Here is a 22,862-nt window from a genome sequence, read left to right as displayed (position 1 = left end):
CTCTCCCTCCCTCCCTGTCTCCGTGTCTCCGTCTCTCTCTCTCTCTCTCTCTCTCTCTCCTTTCTCTCTCTCTCTCTCCTCTCTCTCCCTCTTTCTCTCTGCTGCACTGACACACACACACACACACACACACACACACGCCGCTGAGAGCGGGCAAGCACAGGCCAGCACGCTCGCCTGGGGCGCTGTAGTGCAGTCAAAGAGGCGACCATGACAGCATCAAAGCGAGAGCCGAGGGCCCGGGGTCACGCAGCGAAATGTCAGCACCGCCTAAATTTAGAGCTCGGTGTGCACACGGTGCTCCACCCATCTGCCCTCTTCGTCAAACCACCCTCTCTTCTTTGCCCCCTAGGCTAGCTCTCGAACTCTGCACGTTATCCCCCTTCCACCACCCCCTTCCTCACTCACTCGCTCTCTCTCTCTCTCTCTCTCTCTCTCTCTCTCTCTTTCTCTCACACACACATACTTACTCTTTCACTCTGGACACACCGAGCTCAAATTTTCAACTCGTGGCACAGCGCGGTCGGGAATTCCATTACGCCAGACGCAGCGCGATAGGATGATATCCGTTGTCCAGTTAGTGCACTCCCGTACATTTATAAACTGTGTGTTCTGACAGTTAACAGCGAAAGGTCCGAAGACTCGACGCCTGTGAACAGCGATAACGGTTCTGTGTAGCTAACTAATGCTAGCTTGGCACGGCATACGGTGCGTCAAATCGCCTAAGATGTCGTCGGCCCTTGCAGTTAGATCCTCACTGCTACGAGAGAGCAGAGGAAAGACGAAATTTGGTGTGTTCTTCGCTTGAATCATGCCTTGCTGCCTTGCTGTCAGTACAATTTGGAGTAGAAAATACGACAAAGTAAATGATCATTTGGGACCACCACTGGCTATGTTCCGTTCTCAGTCTAGTGTTACAGGTTAAGTTACAAGTAAGCGTTTTGTGCAAAAAGTTTGTCAACACGAGCATTCATCGTTAGGAGAAAAAAAAAACACCCATCAAGAGAGAGTTATGCGCATTGGTCACCAACAGATATTCATACGTATATCGACGGAAAATGCAAAATTGTAAACTGTAGTGACCGATGGATGAATGTGTGAAGCTGCAGCCCAATTTCACCCGGCAGCAGGCGAGGCTAGTGAACAGGAGACATGTCGATACCAGGGCATAACGTCTTTGTGAATTTCATTCCGTGTACTCAGTTGGACAGTAAACATACCTGGCAAAGAAGTGTGCGGACAACACAAGCAGATGTCAACTTTTGAGAGAGGATGTGTAGTTGATGTCAAAGAAGCCAATTGGAGCAATCGGAGAATCGGTCGACATTTGAATAGAAGCCGTGCCACTATTCCACAATGTTGGCAGCAATGGGTGAACGATGGCTGAACACAACGCCAAGAAGGAAGCAGTCAATCTGTGGAGACGATAGAACGATCGAGCAATCGTTACAAAGGCACTCAAAGCCCCGGATTTATCATTATCATCGATCCGGCGTGCAACTGGTGCTTGAGTGACCACAAGGATCATTAATAGGCGACTAACAGAAAGGAGCCTGAGCTCACGGCGCACCCTGTGCCGAATACCATTGAGCTCTGTACTCCATCAAGCCCGTTTGCAGTGATGTTGGGCACATTCGACCTGGAATCCCATTGACTGGACTATAATTGTCTTCAGTAGCGAGTCTCGCTTCGAAATGAACTCCGATGACCAGCGAAGACGTGCCTGGAGACGCCCCAGGCAGCGGCGAGCTACGAATCTGAGTGTCGTCCGACATACGAACAGGCAACCAGGAGATATGGTCTTGGCTGCTGTTTCATTTCACACCAGGACGTCTTTGGTTGTCATCCGCAGCATCCAAGGTTGCCTGACTTCTCCCCAATTGAGAACGTTTGGAGCATTATGGGCAGGGCCTCAAACCAGCTCGGGATTTCGACTACCTAACGAGCCAATTAGAGCATTTGCCTCAATATCCCTCAAGAGGACATCAAGCAACTCTGTCAATCAATGCCAACCCGAATAACTGCTTGCAGGGCCAGTGAAGTGCTTTCTCTCTAGTAAACCATCCAATTTTTCTGAAATTCTAATCGCTTGAAATTTTTTGGCAGATTAAAACTGTGTGCCGGGCCGGACTCGAATTCGGGAACTTTGCCTTTCGCGGGCAAGCGCATTAAAGATGGTAGAGCACTTGCCCGCGAAAGGCAAAGGTCCCGTGTTCGAGTCCCGGCCCGGCACACAGTTTTAATCTGCCAGGAAGTTTCATATCAGCGCACACTCCACTGCAGAGTGAAAATATCATTCTGGAAACATCCCCTAGGCTGTGGCTAAGCCACATCTCCGCAATATCCTTTCTTTCAGGAATGCTAGTTCTGCAAGGTTCGCAGGAGAGCTCCTGTAAAGTTTGTAAGGTAGGAGACGAGGTACTGGCAGAAGTAAAGCTATGAGGACGGGGCGTGAGTCGTCCTTGGGTAGCTCAAATGGTAGAGCACTCGCCCGCAAAAGGCAAAGGTCCCGAGTTCGAGTCCCGGCCCGGCACTCAGTTTTAATCCGCCAGGAAGTTTCATATCAGCGCACACTCCGCTGCAGGGTGAAAATCTCATTCTAATCGCTTATTTGTCTGTACAAGTACACCCCTCTCATTTGGATAATTCCTTTATGGTGCGTCGTTTCTTTTTTTCCCTTACAGTCTTCATCACGCAAATACCTTGTGACACTGCCTCTAGGGTCGATAGTGGCCTCATCAGGTAAAGAATGCCACATCCAACTGAAACCACTACGAGACGATTAGATCTCGCTGATTTCTGCGTTTCATCCCACTGTTACAAGCAGTACCAGATATGTTGTACGAGATTAAGACTGAGTGACTGGGTGGGCCAATCGATGGTGCTTGAGCGTTTTCCAGGCCTTGAATATACATGTAAAACTCTCTAGACACGTCTGTTATCGTCTTGGAAAGCAGGAGTACCAACAGTACATTCATCACTAAGATAACAATAAAGAGCAGCACTTGCTCACCGAGAATGGTGAAATAAACGACCTGGTCTATGGTCGCGGTATCCTGAATATGTGACCCCAATTCAATGTCCAAAAAAATCCCCAAAATATCAAAGAACCATCTCTGGACTGAACTACACCCTCCAAACACAACGGGTTGGACCATTGGTGCGCCCTACGCTTTGCATCGACTAAAAGAAGCAAAATAGAGAGCGGTGGGACCAAACTGCATCTGCTGCCCAGTTTCTGTGCTGTTCGACCCATTAAAGATGTATAGCTTTATTTGCCGTCTTGAAAACGGCCTTTCGCGATGTACCAGCCTCGCGCATTGGTCACCAACAGATATTCATACGTATATCGACGGAAAATGCAAAATTGTAAACTGTAGTGACCGATGGATGAATGTGTGACGCTGCAGCCCAATTTCACCCGGCAGCAGGTGAGGCTAGTGTTCGCTCGTAAACGGGTTGAGTTGAATGTGTATTTGTTGACAGCGCCAATTCCTGTCGTGTTTGTAACCGATTGTCACTAACAAGGCATGACATTCATCTCCGGTTCCCGTCGGTTTAGCATGTTTCAGCGGCCAGTGTTCTTACGCCGTGATACACGGCTTCGAGTGGTACACCATTCACTGTAGGCACTTTGGACAGTCCGTGCCGATACACCAACAGAACGGGCAACATCTTTTGTCTCATCATACATTTCTTCAATCTCTTCATCATCTTCGGAGCATGTAAACTTGTACTACTGTGGCAGGTGTGGACTTCGTGGCTATCTTGGCTATAATAATGCGTTCACCATGCTGTTCATAGTAGCCTACCCACGTTCCTAGTTTTTAGTCATTATTAAACCTACTCCTGCATTACCCATATTTGATCTTGTATTTATAATCCTGTATTCACCTGACCAGAAGTCCTGTTTCTCTTGACACCGAATTTCACTAATTCCCACTATATCAAACTTTAACCAATCCATTTCCCTTTTTAAATTTTCTAACCTACCTACCTTATTAAGGGATCTGATATTCGAATCTCTGATTCGTAGAACGCCAGTTTCTCTCCTGATAATGGCATCCTTCTGAGTAGTCCCCGCACTGACGGCCTGAGATGGGAATGGGAGTCTATTTTACCTCCGGATTATTTTACCCAAGAGGACGCCATCATCATTTAACCATAGAGAAAAGCTGCATGCCCTCGGAAAAAATTACGGCTTTAGCTTCCCCTTGCTCTCAGCCGTTCGCAAATCCAGCACAGCACTGCCATTTTGGTTGGTGTTACAAAGCCAGATCAGTCAATCATCCGGACTGTTGCCTCTGCATCTACTGAAAATGTTGCTACCCCTCTTCAGGTACCACACGTTTGTCTGGCCACGAAACAGTTATCCCTCCGTTGTGGATGCACCTTCGGTACAGCTATCTGTATTGTTGAGGCATGCAAGCCACCCATCCTCGGCAAGGTCCATGGTTCATGGGGAGATAAATGTGGTTTAATAATACACTACTGGCCATTAAAATTGCTACACCACGAAGACACGCGAAATTTAACCGAGAGGAAGAATAATCTGTGATATGCAAATGATTAGCTTTTCAGAGCATGCTCACAAGGTCGGCGCCGGTGGCGACACTTACAAACGTGCTGACATGAGGAAAGTTTCTAACCGATTTCTCATACACAAAACAGAAGTTGACCGGCGTTGCCTGGTGAAACGTTGTTGTGATGCCTCGTGTAAGGAGGAGAAATGCGTACCATCACGTTTCCGACTTTGATAAAGGTCGGATTGTAGCCTATCGCGATTGCGGTTTATCGTATCGCGACATTGCTGCTCGCGTTGGTCGAGATCCACTGACTGTTAGCAGAATATGGAATCGGTGGGTTGAGGAGGGTAATACGGAACACCGTGCTGGATCCCAACGGCCTCGTATCACTAGCAGTCGACATGACAGGCATCTTATCCGCATTTCCGTAACGGATCGTACAGCCACGCCTCGATCCCTGAGTCAACTGATGGGGACGTTTGCAAGACAACAACCATCTGCACGAACAGTTCGACGACGTTTGCAGCAGAATGGACTATCAGCTCGGAGACCATGGCTGTGGTAACCCAGGAGCGCCTGCGATGGTGTACTCAACGATGAACCTGGGTGCACGAATGGCAAAACGTCATTTTTTCGGATGAATCCGGGTTCTGTTTTCATCGCGGTGAACGCACATTGGATGCGTGTATTCGTCATCGCCATACTGGCGTATCACCCGGCGTGATGGTATGGGGTGCCATTGGTTACACGTCTCGGTCACCTCTTGTTCGCATTGACGGCGCTTTGAACAGTGGACGTTACATTTCAGATGTGTTACGACCCGTGGCTCTACCCTTCATTCGATCCATGCGAAACCCTACATTTCAGCAGGATAATTCACGAACGCATGTTGCAGGTCCTGTACGGGCCTTTCTGGATACAGAAAATGTTCGACTGCTGCCCTGGCCAGCACATTCTCCAGATCTGTCAACAATTGAAAACGTCTGGTCAATGGTGGCTGAGCAACTGGCTCGTCACAATACGCCAGTCAACACTCTTGACGAACTGTGGTATCGTGTTGAAGCTGCATGGGCAGCTGTACCTATACACGCCATCAAAGCTCTGTTTGGCTCAATGCCCAGGCGTATCAAGGCCGTTATTACGGCCAGAGGTGGTTGTTATGGGTACTTATTTCTCAGGATCTATGCACCCAAATTGCGTGAAAATGTAATCACGTGTCAGTTCTAGTATAAGATATTTGTCCAATGAATACCCGTTTATCATCTGCATTTCTTCTTGGTGTAGCAATTTTAATGGCCAATAGTGTAATACTTAATATTACTATAAAAAATAATAATTGTTAAAAAAAGTAATAAACTAAGAATGACTATTAAAATTTACCATTGCTGGCAAGCTTATCATTTTAATCTTCTTTGCACGATTAGCTTCTGATTAACCATCTTTACATAATTCAATGTACAAAAAGTGTGCGTATGGTGTTGGGGGGTATTGAGGGGGAGGCGGGAGAGAGCACGACTTTGATTTATAACGGAGTTGTGGATTGTTAAGCTTACATCTATCAGATGCTGTATCTAAGGACTCATTGTTTTTATGCTACAGACAGCTGTCGTTCCTTGTGCCGTCCGATGTAAGAAGGAGGTGGGTAAGTGGCCGTGTAGTGGTCTAATCAGAGCGTAGCCAGCCATCGCTCGCGCCTGTGTGTTGCAGGGAGCGTCCTCGAGCCTGGTGGTAAAGTTCGCAGACACCGAGAAGGAGCGCCAGCTGCGACGCATGCAGCAGATGGCCGGAAACATGTCTTTGCTCAACCCCTTCGTCTTCAACCAGTTCGGAGCCTACGGCGCCTATGCGCAGGTACGGGCCAGCGCTCTGTGCCGCTCTGTCGCTTTAAGTTTTTTTTCTCATTGGTAATAAGTGTGCTTCATCACAGACTGAGACTTCATATTCAACTATGGTTAAAGACCACTTTTTGTCCGTGTTTGCTTGAAAATGCATGAAACATATGGAAGAATATCAGTATGATATCACGAAAGTATACAAATATCACTCCCTACAGTGACTCTCTCTCTCTCTCTCTCTCTCTCTCTCTCTCTCTCTCACACACACACACACACACACACACACACACACACACACACATTCGTACACAATACTCATCATCAAGGCAGATACACAGAATTTTGATCTTTGTGTGTGGAGAACATTGTCCCGAGCAAGGCTTTTAGGAGGTTTCAGTTGGCTGCCAGACGAATCTCGGGAGCGTTCAGCCGCGCCCGCGTAAGCGTATGACACATATATTGCACACATCCCCTCCTCCACCCTCTCTCTGTTCATCTCCTTCTCCCCTCCCCTCTGTTCATCTCTTCCTCTCCCTCTCTCTGACCATCCTTCCCCCTCCCCCTTCTCTCTGTCCATGTCTTCCTTCCCTCTCTCTCTGTCCACTCCGTCCCCGTCTCTCCCACCAAGAGGTATCAAGGAATAGTTCATTGGGGAATGGAGAGAAGTGGGTGGAAGAAGGGTTACTATTGTAGAGCAAGAATAAGGTTTTGTAACATTACTTCGTTGTCCCATGACCATATTAACCTGATGCTAAATGCATTTCATCCCAGCAAACAAGAGTATTGAATATATTACAAAATGACAGAGAGTAAGTAGTACAACTGATAGATTTTTACTTATTTGTCGTTCATGCATCTCAAAGGTTCATAACAGATAGTTGATCTGCACTTTGTTATCGTTCTTGGTTCACCTGAAATTTTGTATTCTCTGTGTACATAAGATAATTTAGCTTTAACTCACTAATTCCCTTTTTCTTTTTTTTTTTTTTCTTTTTGCAAGTTGCAACCAGAGCAGTGTTTATATTCTTTAGACTATATGTTACTTTTATCATATGAACTCATATTATTACTACTACGCGGGCTAATGGTAGACGCGAACTGCACTGAGATGGCATAATAAAAAATAAGAGATAAAAAAGTACCAAAATATAAATGAAGTGGTACAGCACATGAATCTTTTATAGGATTGATTTATACACTGAAGCGCCAAAGAAACTGGTATAGGCATGCGTATTCAAATACAGAGATACGTAAAGAGGCAGAATACAGCAATGCTGTCGGCAACTTCTATATGAGACAACAAGTGTATGGCGCAGTTGTCAGATCAGTTACTGCTGCTACAATTGCAAGTTATCAAGATTTAAGTGAATTTGAACGTTTTGTTATAGTTGGTGTAAGAGCGATGGGACACAGCATCTCCGAGGCAGCGATGATGTGGGGATTTTCCCGTACGACCATTTCACGAGTGTACCGTGAATATCGGGAAACCAGTAAAATATCAAATCTCCGACAGCGCTGCTGCTGGAAAAAGATTCTGCAGAAACGGGACCAACGACGACTGAAGAGAATCGTTCAGTGTGACGGAAGTGCAATCGTTCCACAAATTGCTGCAGATTTCAATGCTGGGCCACCAACAAGTGTCAGCGTGCGAACCATTCAACTAAACATTGCCGATATGAGCTTTCGGGGCCGAAGGCCTACTTGTGTACCCTTCCGACACAAAGCTTTACGTCTCGCCTGGGCCATCAACACCGATGACGGACATTTGAAGACAGGAAACATGTTGCCTGGTTGGACAAGTCTTGTTTCAAATTGTATCGAGCGGATGGACGTCTACGGGTATGGAACAACCTCATGAACCCATATACCTTTCATGTCAGCAGGGGACTGTTGAAGCTGGTGGACACTCTGTAACGGTGTGGGGCGTGTGCAGGTGGAGTGATATTGGACCCCTGATGCGTCTAGATACGACTCTGATAGCTGACACGTACGTAAGCATCCTATCTGATCACCTGCATCCATTCATGACCATTGTACATTCCGACGGACCTGCGCAATTCCTGCAGGACAATGAGACAGCCAACACGTCCAGAATTGCTACAGAGTGGTCCACGAACACTCTTCTGAATTTAAACACTTCCGCTGGCCACCAAACCCGCCAGACATGAACATTATTGAGCATATCAGGGATGCCTTGTAACGAGCTCATCAGAAGAGAAATCCACCCCCTCGTACTCTTACGGACTCTTACGGACAGCCCTGCAGAATTCACTGTGTCAGTTCCCCCCAGCACTCCTTCAGACATTAGTCGAGTCCATGCCACGTTGTGTTGCGGCACTTCTGCGTGCTTGCGGGGTCCCTACACGATATTAGGTAGGTGGACCAGTTTCTTCGACTCTTCAGTGTATATTGAGTGCACATTATATACACCTTTTTACAAGATAAAATAAATTGTTAAATTACTACTACTTTACAGTATGATAAATAAAAGGTTGCATTAATTTGGCTGTAACAGAACCACACATACAATTCTTAGCTACACAAACATTATTTGAAGAAATAAGTCAAAATGATCAAACCGCACCACATCAAGAAGACGGTGAAATGAACTGATACCACGAAGCGACAATAAGTGAAGAGGGTGAAACGAAATCTCATACAGCTAAAACAATTACAGCTTGAGTACAGTAAGGAGGATGAAATGAACGTAAATTGCAGAGATGAAGTGGCTTGCGCATGATAGACTAGCGTAGAGAGCTGCATCAAATCAGTCTTTGGACTGAAGATCACAAATCACCCAGCCAGTGACCAGCAGTGTTGCTCTAAGAGATCGCAGCAAGATTTTGGGTGCAGTTTCACTGACAGCAGCAACATGAGATTTGTAACTTTCTGGCAGATCAAAACTGGGTGCCGGACCAAGACTCGAACTCGGGTTCGTTACCTTTCGAGGGCAAATGCTCTACTAACTGAGCTACCCAAGCACGACTCACGATCCGTCCCCACAACTTCAATTCCGCCAGTACCTCATCTCCTGCCTTCCAAACTTCACACAGAAGCTCTCCTGCGAACATTACAGAACTAGTACTCCGGGAAGAAAAGGATATTGCGGAGACATGGCTTAGCCACAGCCTGGGGGATGTTTCCAGAATGAAATTTTCACTCTGCATTGCAATGTCCGCTGATATGAAACTTCCTGGCAGGTTAAAACTATGTGCCGTACCGAGACTCAAACTCGGAACCTTTACCTTTCCCGAGTTAGAGTTTCGGTCCAGCATACAGTTTTAATTTTCCAGGAAGTTTCATACAAGCGCACACTCCGCTGCAGAGTGAAAATTTCATTCATGAGATTTGTACATTCTGAGGAACCAAAATAAAAACGTCAGTGAATAGTGCAGCTTCGTGTCTCAGTTGTTAAGGGCCAGAAAAGGGATCTAATGGTCTGAGTTGTTATTCCTCCTTGGTCGTAGAAATTTTATCCCTCACTTATACTGCTTTCACTTGAGTTAGTGTTTGGCAATGTGGAAAATGGCTGAGCTACACTGTGGTCCGGAGTCCATCTCAAGATATAGGTCCCCCATCAACTGGCTGGATAAGTGTGTCAAAGATAGGAAGATGGAAATGGTGACCTACAATAAATTACTGCTAGAAGGGAACAAATTTTCTGCATAATCTCTGTATATTCTCTCACTTAATTCATCCTCTTCAGATGTCTTTCCTATTCCACAACCATTTATGTCAATATCTGCCTTTTCGATATTCAAGTGGGGGTTGAAAGGAAGACTTTACTCTCGAATTCATTGAACGCTGCTTGTAACCCTCTCGTTAGGCTCATTTTAGGTTTGTTTAGCTTTTATTCATCAACTATGCGTGCAGTTCGCTTAATTCTGTAACGCTGTAATTTCAACACAGCTACCGAACAATGACGGGTCTTTCTTATCCCTCACAACCTTACTCGCAACATACAGGTCTGAGGGGTAGTAAAGCACCGTGCGGTTCAAGCTGACCTATGAGTTAGTGCTGGCTTAATGTAGGTGAACAATGCTTGAAGACTGGAGGCACCGTTTCGGCTGCTCTGTGGCGACTCGTCCTCAGGACGCGATTGTGTGCGTTGCAGGTGATGCAGCAGCAGGCGGCGCTGATGGCGGCGGCGACGGCGCAGGGTTCCTACATCAGCCCCATGGCGGCGCTGGCGGCGCAGATCCCCCACCACCCCAGCCTCAACGGCATCGCCAATCCTGTCGTCCCGCCAACGTCGGGTAAGTCACATAACACAGCTCTACTCATTTCTTCTTAATTCTTCTTCTTTTTGTTAATTGTCACTTCGGCATGGATGACCATATGCATTCTCTACATCCCTCCCCAATCATTTCTGTTCCTGGCTTTTGTGGCCCAATCTCCATTTCACAGCCACATCTCATCTTTCCATCTGTCCATGGCCTTCATGGGCTCCTTTGCCTCAGCGTATCCTTAGAATGCCACTCGCGACAGTCTTTTCTCTTCCATCTTAATTAGATGTCATGCCCACATCAATCTTCTTTTCTTCATCCTTCAGACGCTATAAGCTACCAGTCCCCTTTTTTTTTAAATATCCACCATTCCTGTAACTAGTTGTCCCTCTTTGGGCCTAATATTTTCCTTACTATGTTCCCCCAAAGACTAGCAGTTTTTGTTCATCTGTTTTCCTTAATGTGAAAGTTTCAGAGCCATACAGAGCTACTGAGGGAATTACACTCTGTTATAATCTGATTTTAAAACTTCTCGAAACTGCTCTACTGCACAGCATGTCCTGTAATCCAGAAGACGTTGTATTTGAGGCAGCGATCCTTGCCTAAATCACAATCTCCATTCTAAAAATGCTTCCAACTACTTAATTATGTCTGAATGAGACTGATTTTTTATCTACCAAAGATTTTTTTCCAAACAGCAATATTGTCCCCTTCAAAATAGTTGTATTTGGCAGCTATAAACCGACGGAGTCATTGTTCCCAGTCTTGGTAGCAGCGCTGGAAGGCTTCGACCGGAAGGCCCATTAAATTTGTGTCACATTCTTTTGAATTTTCTCCAGAGTCCTAAAACGGAGACTTTTCGAGATATTTTTCAATTTCAGGAAACGAAAAAGTTACAAGGGCACAGATCAGGTGAATAGGGAAGGGGGAGGGGCTGTAGAACAACGGAAATGCTTTTTGAGGTAAAACATTCCGTGATGGAAGTGGCCATGTGACACGGGGCGTTGTCGTAGTGCATCACCCTCTTGTTGCAGTATCAGGTCTCACTCGACTCACCCTTACCCTGAATGTTTTAAGGACGTCCTTGTTAAACATTTGGTTGAAAGTTTGTCCTAGAGAATCAGTCTCACAAGAGCACACACATGTTTGATGTTTTCGTAGGTTTTTGAGGTTGGAGGTCTCCCTGCGCGAAGTTCATTTCCGATGTGTTCTGCCGGCCGGGCTGGCCGAGCGGTTCTAGGCGCTACAGATCGGAACCGCGCGACCGCTACAGTCGCAGGTTCGAATCCTGCCTCGGGCATGGGTGTGTTTGATGTCCTTAGGTTAGTTAGGTTTAATTAGTTCTAAGTTCTAGGGCCCTGATGACCTCAGAAGTTAAGTCGCATAGTGCTCAGAGCCATTTGAACTAACCGATGTGTTCTGGGGCTTCCCAAAATGATTTGTGGCAGCGAAAAACTTGAAGTCTTGATAAGAAATGTTTCCATACGCCTGTTACAGCTTTTAAAATGTCACACTCGCGGATTCCCCAAGTTTAACGCAAAACTGGATGGCACAAAAATCTTACTCTAAATTCTGCTGTTCCGTTTTTGTAACACACAACAAAAACACAACTTCACTGAAGACGCTTCCAAAAATCACTTGATGGCTGTACGGAGCTGAAACTCGGCCTAAGCATCTGGAATGGATGAACATACTGGTCTACACAAGCAGAACAATACAGCGTTGCCAGATCGCTAATAGTGTTGTGAGGCTCATTACTTTCCTCACGCGCCTCGCATTCTTTTAAGAGTTGTTTCATCACTTGTCAATGGGGTACCATCATTGGGTGCTCAGTTTTCGCCTCATTAATTTTTGTAATATTTGTGTAAGAAATTGTCATGAGGTGCAAGTCCTCTTTGCTACCACTATTAGAACATTGTGCACATGTTCTAGCCAATTTATTGTGTTATTATACAGTTTTATTCTTAGTTTAATTTTTTGTGTTATCTGGGTATCTTTCCTAAAATTAAATTAAAAAGTATTGGAGATAATGTGTCTCCTTGTCTAAGATCAGTTTTGAATTGAAAATGCTCTGACATTCCTTTGGTGATCTTTACTCTGCAATAGGTTTTCTCTAAACACCTTGTATTAGACTATTAAGTTTTATGGAAACTGAAACTCTTTCATGACATTGGTGATTATGCCCCTATGTAGCCTGTCACAAGCGTTTTTTAAATTAACAGAAACCACGTGAATGTCAACGTTATGTTCTCAACCTTTCTTGGATACCTGTCTAAGCGTTAAAAGCTGGTCTACAGTTGATCTCTTCCTTCTCAAACCATATTTATAGTCCCCTGTAATTCCTTCTGCAATGATATCATTCTCTTTGGTAAATGCGAAAACATAATTATGTAGTTTACAGTAAGGAGAGCAATCCCTATATAATAATCACATATCAGGGGGTTGTTCTTTTTAAGTATAGGGCAGATTAGGGTCATTTCCCTGTCATCAGGCACTCTCTCATATTCCAAAGCGTCCTTTAACAGTATCGTAATTATTTTAACCAGCACCGGCCCTGCATTCTTTACTAGCTGTCCTTCAATTTGATTCTCACCAAAGGTCTTGTTTCTTAGGTTTTTGAGTATTTGTCTTATTTCTTCTGCATTGGGGTTTCTACTTGGTGTCTTGTACGTAACATGGAAGAAATTCAAAGAGATCACCACAGTTTGGTAATACTGCAAGCTACTCTGTCCATAGCCATTCTACTTGATCGCAAATCGAGATAATCTTCTGCTGTGTGTCTTTAATTAATGTTTCTTTTTTCTTATGTACCTGTGTTACTTTCTTTACTTTTTGTACATTTCTTTTGTCCTGTGATGGGTACAGCTCTCTTCGGCTTCTTCTATTAGCCCCTTCTAACATCTACGTATCTCCTATATAGTATAATAGCCATTATAATGTAGTTTCTGTCCCTTCCTCATTCTGAAATACCTGTCTTTTAGCTCCGGATCCCTCATATTTTCAACCATTTCTTTCTAGATAACCTCCTCTCTTCAGTTTCTTGCTGGCATACTTCACTGAATCACACTTTATCTGACCTCTTTTGTTTGCCTAGATTTTCGGATGCACCCTGTTTACTGTTTCCTTAATTTGAGATCAATCATAGTTGATATCACAGTCTCATACCTTTTCCTCACTTTTATTAAGGATTTCTGCTAGTGTTGACTTGCATTTTTTAAATCTCTGCCTTTGTTTATATCATAATATGTAATCTGCTTACCTATTCTAGACACCTACATAAATTTAATGTTCATCTTACTCATCGCCGGAAAGTCATTGGTGTCACAATGTGGTCCTCTATAGGCTCGTGTAACTTTGATGCTATTTGCATACCACATCTGGATACGTATCGTGTGTGGTCTATCTGATTTATGGCTTTTTCGTCTGGTGGCATCCATGTCCCTTTATGTTTTCATGTCGAAAGCATGTTCGCTTGATGCAGATGCCATTGTCAATTGCGAAATCGACCAATGGGCGTCACTGTCACTGCTATCTTGACGCAGATTTGCATTACTGATCGCCGGTTTATACATCTCTTCTTGACCCAGTTTGGTGTTAAAACCACGAAATACTATTTTAATACTATGCTTTGGCAACGTCTAACACACATTGTCCAATTAAGTGTAAAATTCCTCGTTTGTGAATTCCTCCTTATCCTCGCAGGGGGAGCCAGTATTAATCAAGGATACACCCCTAGAACTCTTTCAATGCTTTTATTACTGAGTCATGTACCTAGAAAACAGGTTCTAATGCATGGCGCTCGCCAGTCTCCATACAGGACATTTCCATAGCATATCTTGATTAATTCTGTATCCTTCGGTCTAATCTCCTGGAGACCTACAACTTTCAGCTTGTATTTTTCTACCTCCTTGGTCATATTCTGGACACATCCTGGTCCGTGTCGGCATCTTGCGTTCCAGGTTCCAGAAGACGAGTCCAATTTCCGTCGCCGTGCGCGACTCCAGTTGAGGCAGTCCTGATTCGGCGACTTTTGTAGAGAGATCTGACCAGTGCATTTTTTAGCATGAGTAGGGAGGTATACCTCTGCAACACCCCCAACCTGGAAGACCATTGGCACTATCTTTGCATGCCCATTCTAGAGGTGTTGGCTTCTCCATGGCTCTTGACTCATCCCTGACCGTATAGTTTTGGCCCACCGTGAATATTTTACTTCCTCGGTACCCACTATATCTTATGAGCTTTCCTCGATCAGTCACCTGAGGAGGCGGCCGTTGGTGGTCTAGCAACTCCTCACAAATTTAGACTTCGCTATTTTTTCTCAATCATTCTAAGTGATTCTAATGTTTTTTGATATCTTGAGTTCCGAAACGCCAAGAGTTTCCTCTGTCACATAAGGTTTTTCCACAAAATAATTATGAAGACCCCAGAAAATTCATATAAAAATTCATCCGAAAAAACTACATTTAAAATAAAATCCATGGGAAAATAAGGAATTCTAGCATTACAATGAAGTGTTCTGTTCATCACGTCTAATACAAAGGCATAAATCTTGATGTCACTTCTTCTTCCCCACAAATATCCGTTGCGTTTTCTCCCGTTCACTGGCTGAGAATACCTCCTGTGGAGCATTCAGCAGTAGTCAGCCATCAGTCCTGGTACTACCGTTCCATTTGTTTAATGTTTTGATGGAAATTTTCTTCGTGGTCCTCACTTAGAGCACCCACAGTTTCTAGAAAACAGCTGATACCGAAGTCCAGAAAGTGCAGCTTCAAGCTCTTTCAAGCATCCAGTACCTTGAAGTAATCCAGTATATTTCTAACTAATTCTCGTAATCAAGATCTTTGGTAGTTGCAAGAAACTTGTTGTCAATTTGTTTAAAGGATTTCCTAGATGTTTAAATTTCGTTCATTGTGACTTCAGATTATCGTCATTTTTTAGTCCGTGAACGTCAGGACTCACGAAGCCCCCCCTTCTTTCATCATAGCTTCTGGTAGCCATGGTAACTCACTTGTATTTGAAAGTATCCACATCTTTTCGTAGGGCTGTAATAAATTATTTCATAATGCCACATTTTGTGTGAAGTGAAGACAGGAGTTCTTTTAGATCCCCTTTGCAAGTAAATAGTACGTTTTTCCGTCCAGCTGTTGGCGTTCTAATTGGCCAGATATTCTGAGACCAGTGCTCATCTTTTGCACGACTGTCCCATTTGCACAGCGAGCAGGGGCCTTCCTCACAACTTGAACACACTCGATGTGGGACCAGTGACTTGTGCTAATCCCTAACCTGTACCCTGTAGTATGCAAAATACACTTAGTCTGTTGGAGACATAAAATTCACAAAAGCAGACACCAGTCGACTTATTACACGTTGCTAAACTTTGCGTGAAAAACGTTATGTAAAACGAACATAAAGGCCTCAACATTACAATGCCACGGAATTCTATAGGTAGTTGTATTATACACAATAAAGTTAAACATCTTTTTGTAGAAGCCTCCGAAAAACAATAACGCCGTTATAACGATTAAATAACTACATTTTGCATACTTCTCAGAAATGCTGCATTTGTTTCAAAACTACTGTTGAATGATCATCCTAATTACTATACCTGAAATCAGCACACAAAAATACACCAGAAAAACCTATTACCTCTAAAACAATTTCACTGTCAATCAGTGTAATTACACAAGAAACCCCAGAATAGTGCTCTGCACGACCCATCATAACATTAAACTTGATTATCTTACAATGTACGACGGGCGTTCAGCAAGTAATGCAACACTCTTTTTTTCTAATCCAGCTTCGGTTGAAAAAAATGTGGAATTTGCTGTGGGACATTATTGAATAATCCGCTTCGGCCCATATAGTTCCGATAGGTGGTGGCGCGACAGTCTTCAAAACGGCGTATTAATCACAGTTTGTTGCTTGCCACTATTTCCTTTCTGGCCTGGTGTAGTCTCTGGTACAAAACGATCAATCTCGCCAAAATCCAGGCCATCATGTTCGGACAAAGTAAGGCCAGTTGTTCTCCGGCCTTCACCTCTGCTGGTGATGGTGTTATTGCTTCTCTATGTTGACCCTTCGATTCTTCAAAACCGAGAGACGGCGGAAATTTTGTTTGTGGAAACCTGTGCTTTCGCTGTTCAGGAAACCCTCCACCTCGAGTATGACCTCGTCGTCATTCTGGAAATATCTGCGCCGCAATGGTATGTTCATCAAGGGAAAGAGGTAGAAGTGAGTATGCGCCACGCAAGGGGAGTGTGAAGGACCTTTATGAGTTTCAAGTGCTCAAATGGAAAACCAGTGCTATGCAAAACAGGAAAAGCCGAAAGGTAAAAGGAGTACATAAAGGGGCTACACAAGGGAAATGAACGTGAAGGCAATGTTATAGTAAAGGAAGAGGAAGCAGTTGAAGATGAGATAAGATACTGCGAGAAGATTTTGACAGAGTACTGAAAGGCCTAAGTCGAAACAAGGCACCTGGAATAGACGGCATTCATATTACTGAGCTTCTCAAACAATTAAGTTCAGCTACTTTCGCTCCTCGTATAATTGGTAATTTTGGAAACAAACATAGCAACTTCCACTGGATAATGTCTTACGGAATAATTTTCTACGGTAACTCATCAGTTAGAAATAAAGTATTCATTGCACAAAAGCGAGCAGTAAGGATAATATGTGGTGTTCATCCACGAACGTCACGTCGGTATCTCTTCAATGAGTTAGGCGTTTTAAGTGCACCATCACTATACGCATATTTACTGATCAAACTAGTCATAAATAATCGGTCGCAATTTGAGAAGAACAGAGACGTTCACACCTACATCATTAGAGGGAAAAGTTGCCTTTATTATCCATTGTTAAAGCTATCAGTGGCCCATAAAGCGGTTCAGCAAGCAGCGCAACAAAAATTTTTGATCATTTGCCCAATAACATAAAATGTCTGACAGGTAGTGACGCAAGTTTTAAATCTAATTCAAAATTATTTCTCCTGGACAACTCCTACTATGCCACTGATGAATTTCTACTTAAAAATCGTAAGCCAGTAAAAAAAAGGTAGATACATGAGTGGAACTAAAAATAATGTGTTCATTAATGTTAACTCTAATCATGTATACATACCCTGCAAAATGACTCGTTCCATATTATTTCGATAAAAGAATCGTTCAAATGATCTGTAGAACGTGTAACTAATTAACCAACTTCCCTCAGAATTGCTGCTACCTTTGGGAGAGTCAGCCATGACTAAACTATTCCATATGTTGTGCAAGATATATCAGACAGACTTCACGAAGAATGTACCAGTTCCAATTCCAAAGAAAGTATCTGCTGACAGGTGGCAATCTTACCAAACTATCAGCTGAAGAAGTCATAATTCCAAAATACTGACATGAATAATTTACAAAAAAATGGAAATATTCGTAGAAGGCAAACTCAGGGAAGATCAGTATGGGCTCCGGAGAGGAGTTGGCAAACTCAGGGCAATATTGGCCCTATGACTTACCTTTGTAGGGATCTGGAGAAATGTTTGAACAGGCACAGCAATACTGGCCCTGTGACTTCCTTCAGAAGATAAGTTAACGGCGAACTTACGTTTATAGCATATCCAGATTTGGAAAAAGCTTTTGACTATGTTGACTGAAAAATGCTCTTTAAATTTATGAAGGTAGCAGAAGTAAAATACAGGGAGCAGATGGTTATTTGCAACTTTCACCGAAACCAGACGGCAGTTATAAAAGACGAAAGGTGTGAAATGGAAGCAGTGGTTGAGGAGGAAGTGAAACAGAGTTGTAGGCTATCTCCGATGTTATTCAGTCTGTGCATTGAGCAAGCTTGAAGGAACGTTAGGAGGTATTTGGAAAAGGGAATCTGGAAGTGCAGTTGAATGGAACAGACGGTCTCTTGAAACGAGGATATAAGATGAATATTAACGAAACCAAAACAACGGTAATGAAATGTAGTCGAATTAAACCAGACGATGCTGAGGTAAATAGATTAGGAAATCATAAGCTAAAAGTAGTGGATAAGTTTTTCTATTTGGGCAATACAATAGCGTACGATAGCGAAAGCAGAAAGGATATAAAATATAAAATGGCGACTACAAGAAAAGCTTTTCTGTAGAAAAGAAATTTGTTAACATCGAACATAAATTTAAGTGTTAGAAAGTCTTTCCTGAAGGTACACTCTAGACAAAAAAAAACATGCACCACAAAGAACTTGTTCGAATGTGACGGAAATCGGTAGTTGTGATGTACATGTACAAACAAACAAATGATTACAATTCGAGAAAAATTTGATGATTTGTTCAGGAGAATGAGCTTTATAAATTGAACAAGTCAATAACGTGTTAGTCTACCTCTGATCCTTATGCAAGCAGTTATACGGTTTGCCATTCATAGATTTGTTAGATGTTCTACTCAGGGGTATCCTGTCAGATTCTGTTCATTGGAGTATTGCATCGTCAAAATCCCGCGCTGGTTGCAGGGGCCTCCCCATATTGCTTCAAATGTTCTCAATCTGGAAGAGATCCGGCGACCTCGCTGGTCAAGATATGGTTTGGGAAACACGAAGACAAGCAGTATAAATTTTCGGCGCGTGCAGGCGGCATTATCTTGCTGAAATGTAAGACCAGAACAGTTTGCCATAAAAGACAACAAAATGTGGCGTAGAATGTTGTCGACGTATCGCTATGCTGTAAGGGTGCAGCGGATGATAACCACAATGGTCCTGCTACGAAATAAAATGGCAACCCAGACCGTCACTGCTGGTTGTCAGGTCGTATGCCACCGCCGTCTGAGGCGTCTTCAGACACGTCTTCGCTGGTCTTTGGAGCCTCAGTTCGAAGCATGACTCATCACTGAACACCATGCTGCTCCGGTCAAAGAGATTCCAGGCGGAAGGTGTGTCTGGCGCGCTCCGGACAGCAGTGATATGCCAACGTGACTGCCCTTCATGGCAAACCATCCTGGGCTTACACGTCTGCAAGATAACGCCAGCGCACACGGCGAGTGTTCCTGCTGCTTGTCTTCACGCTTGCCAAACCGTAACTTGTTCAGCAAGGTCGCCATATCTGTCCCCAGTTAAGATCGTTTGGAGCATTATATGCTTCCAGCCATCTCAGGATTTTCTGATCTAATGCGTAACCTGGGCAGAATCTGGTACAACAATCATATCAATCGATGCCAATCCGAATAACTGCTCGCATAAGGGACAGCAGTGGATCAACGCGTTATTGACTTGCTCAGTTTCTGGAGCTGTTTCTTTTGAATAAATCATCCTATTTTCCTGGAATCGTAATCATTTTTTGTCTGTACATATACTTCACATCTACCGATTCCGTCCCATTCGGATAATTCCTTCATGGTGCGTCGCTTTTTTTTCTTTAGAGTGTACGATGGCGCATTGCTGCTGCAGCGCACTTCCACCAACTCAGCATGGAGTGTGTCGGCGTTATCCTCTGCCTAATGCTTGAAACGAATTACCTCAAGATGTTCTACGTTTTAAACAGGCTGCGCCATTTCATTTTGGCTGCTCTAGTTGCAAACTACGGTAATGTGGCAGGAAGGTTTCAGTGTGTACCAGGAATGCAGACCCAGGTATGTATCTCTAACCAAGCAACATATTAATTATGTAAATTTATTTTTTGTGGTAATTTAAACTTCATGGCCACCGCTTGTAACAGTAGACTTTCACCGAGGATCATGCACACTCAGATTAAATGAAATACAGTAATACCTAGATTACAGACTCAGAAATCATACACAGTTTTGTAATCCTAATCGTTACCGTTATCTTGTAGACAAGAATGCCGGTTATTCGTCTGTTACAACTGAATTTTGTATTGTTTTCAACCAAATACATTTCATATAATTGTTTAAGTCCATTTCTGGGAACTAAAAAGAAGTGATTACTTGTCAAACTTTAAATGTGCAAAGTGTGCAAAACTTAAGGAGAAAAGTAACTTTCGAATAGTGTGTCACTGCGAAGTAACACAGCTCGATCAGTCTTGCACCACACATAGAAAGAACTGCTACACTGTAGTGCAGAAGGTAAAGGAAGGAAATACGCAATGGGACCAACAGAAAAGACACTTTTATTCAAAGACAGTAATTACACTGAAGCTACCGCGATTTATGATGGTCTCCTGGACATTAATCTAGGCGAGACACGGTTCTTAACAGACTGGAATGAACGCTCCCACGTTGGCCACAAGCTTTGTACGGAGTTCTTGTGACACGGCGTTCCATCCCTCCATCACGGCGCTTGACAACTGCTGGATGGTCACTGGTACATGTCGACGTGCTGCAGTACGTCTCCCCAAAGCATCTATCAACTGCTCTATCACATTTGAGTGGGGGGAAAACGTGACTCAGTCCATTCATCGAATATCCTCTCGTTCCAAAAGCCCTCTATGTGCGCCATCTGATGCAGTCGCACACTGCCATCTAGTCTGGGCACAATGCACTCCTGAGAAAATGCACACGAGGGGGGGGGGGGGGGGGAGGAGCAGAAAGGTGTCACGTGTTCGAAGATTTGGAGGTCACTACGCCAACGCAACGTTATGTCTCCCCACACCATAGCATTTGGACCACCAAAACGATCATGTTTGAGACTGTTCCTGGGAGTTTTACGTGTTAAAACCTCTCACCATATCAAATTACGTTCAGCACTGTGGAATGTGATCATTTTGGCGTTTCAGTGCTATGGTCTAAGGGTGTATAACGTTGCATGGGCTTAATAACCTTCAAATCTTTGAACACCGTACTCTCACAGGTCAGCGTTACGGTGACACTGTAGTTGTTTCCCGTTTACGTCTTTTCAGGGTTACATTCGGCCCTGACTTTATTTAAATGGATGACGATGAGCGACCCCATCGAATGCGCAGGTTTTGGCGAATGGACTGGCCTGCCCATTCCGCCGACTTAAGCCTCATCGAGCACATGCTGGATAAGTACTCCAGCACGTCCAAATGAACCGATCCAGCAGTTGTTACCCGTGCTGGTGGAGGAATGAAACGTCCTACCACAACAACTCCTTAACAATCTTGTGGCCAGCACGGGAACACGTCGCAGAGCATGCACTCTCGTCTGTGGTCATCATACATCCTATTAACAACTGCGTCCCACCTTCTGCAACGTCCAGGGGACCATCGTACCTCGCAGTGACTTCAGTGTAACTATTGTCTCTGAATAAAAGTTTATTTCTGTTCGTCTCATTGCGTAACCTATAACAGTTCTTTCTAAGTATGGTTCAAGTTTCATCGAGCTATGTTACTTGGTAGTATATAACCTGTACAGAAAATTGGAATAGAAATAAACATAAATATCATTTCCGCCCTTTTAATGCTCACGGAAACCACACATTGCCTGTTGTACCACCACACAGTGAGACCTTCAGAGATGGTGGTCCAGATTGGTGTACACGCGGGTACCTCTAATACCCAGTAGAACGTCCTCTTGCAATTATGCATGCCTATATTCGTCGTGCCATACTATCCACAAGTTCATCAAGCCACTGTTGGTCCAATTTGTCCCACTCCTCAACGGCGATTCGGCGTACATCCCTCAGAGTGGTTAATGGGTCACGTCGTCCATAAACAGCCCTTTTCAATCTATCCCAGACATGTTCGATAGGGTTCATGTCTGGAGAACGTGCGATGACGTTATCCTGAAAGAATTCATTCACAAGATGTACACGATGGGGGCGCCAATTGTCGTCCATGAAGACGAATGCCTCGCAAATATGCTGCCGACATAGTTGCACTATCGGTCGGAGGATGGGTTTCACGTATCGTACAGCCGTTACGGCACCTTCCATGACCACCTGCGGCGTACGTCGGCCCCACATAATGCCATCCCAAAACCGCAGGGAACCTTCACCTTGCTGCACTCGATTGACAGTGTGTCTAACACGTTCAGCCTGACCGGGTTGCCTCCAAACACGTCTCCGACGATTGTCTGGTTGAATGCATATGCGACACTCATCGGCGAAGACAACGTGATGCCAGTACTGAGCGGTCCATTCGGCATGCTGCTGGGCGCATCTGTACCGCGCTGTATGGTGTCGTGGTTGCAAAGTGGACCTCGCCATGGACGTCGGGAGTGAAGTTGCGCATCATGCAGCCTATTGCGCACAGTTTGAGTCAGAACACGACGCCCGCGGCTGCACGAAAAGCATTATTCAACATGGTGGCGTTGCTGTCATGGTTCCTACGAGCCATAATCCGTAGGTAACAGTCATTCAGTGCAGTAGTAGCCCTTGGGCGTCCTGAGCGAGGC

The 22,862-nt window shown here is 44.2% G+C and overlaps 1 protein-coding gene across 1 annotated transcript in view; it reads left to right on the top strand.

The window, feature by feature from the left end:
* The window catches only part of LOC126109461 (CUGBP Elav-like family member 4), a 202,655-nt gene that overhangs the window by 47,553 nt on the left and 132,240 nt on the right, over window positions 1-22,862 (top strand). The window contains exons 3-4 of the mRNA XM_049914489.1: window positions 6,234-6,377; window positions 10,476-10,598. Coding sequence (XP_049770446.1) covers window positions 6,234-6,377; window positions 10,476-10,598 — 267 coding nt within the window. The remainder of the gene's footprint in view (window positions 1-6,233; window positions 6,378-10,475; window positions 10,599-22,862) is intronic.

This window comes from Schistocerca cancellata, chromosome 12, assembly GCF_023864275.1.
Source record: "Schistocerca cancellata isolate TAMUIC-IGC-003103 chromosome 12, iqSchCanc2.1, whole genome shotgun sequence".
Lineage (NCBI taxonomy): Eukaryota > Metazoa > Arthropoda > Insecta > Orthoptera > Acrididae > Schistocerca > Schistocerca cancellata.
The sequence above is the reverse complement of the archived record's forward strand: the minus strand, read 5'-3'. Positions and strand labels throughout refer to the sequence as shown.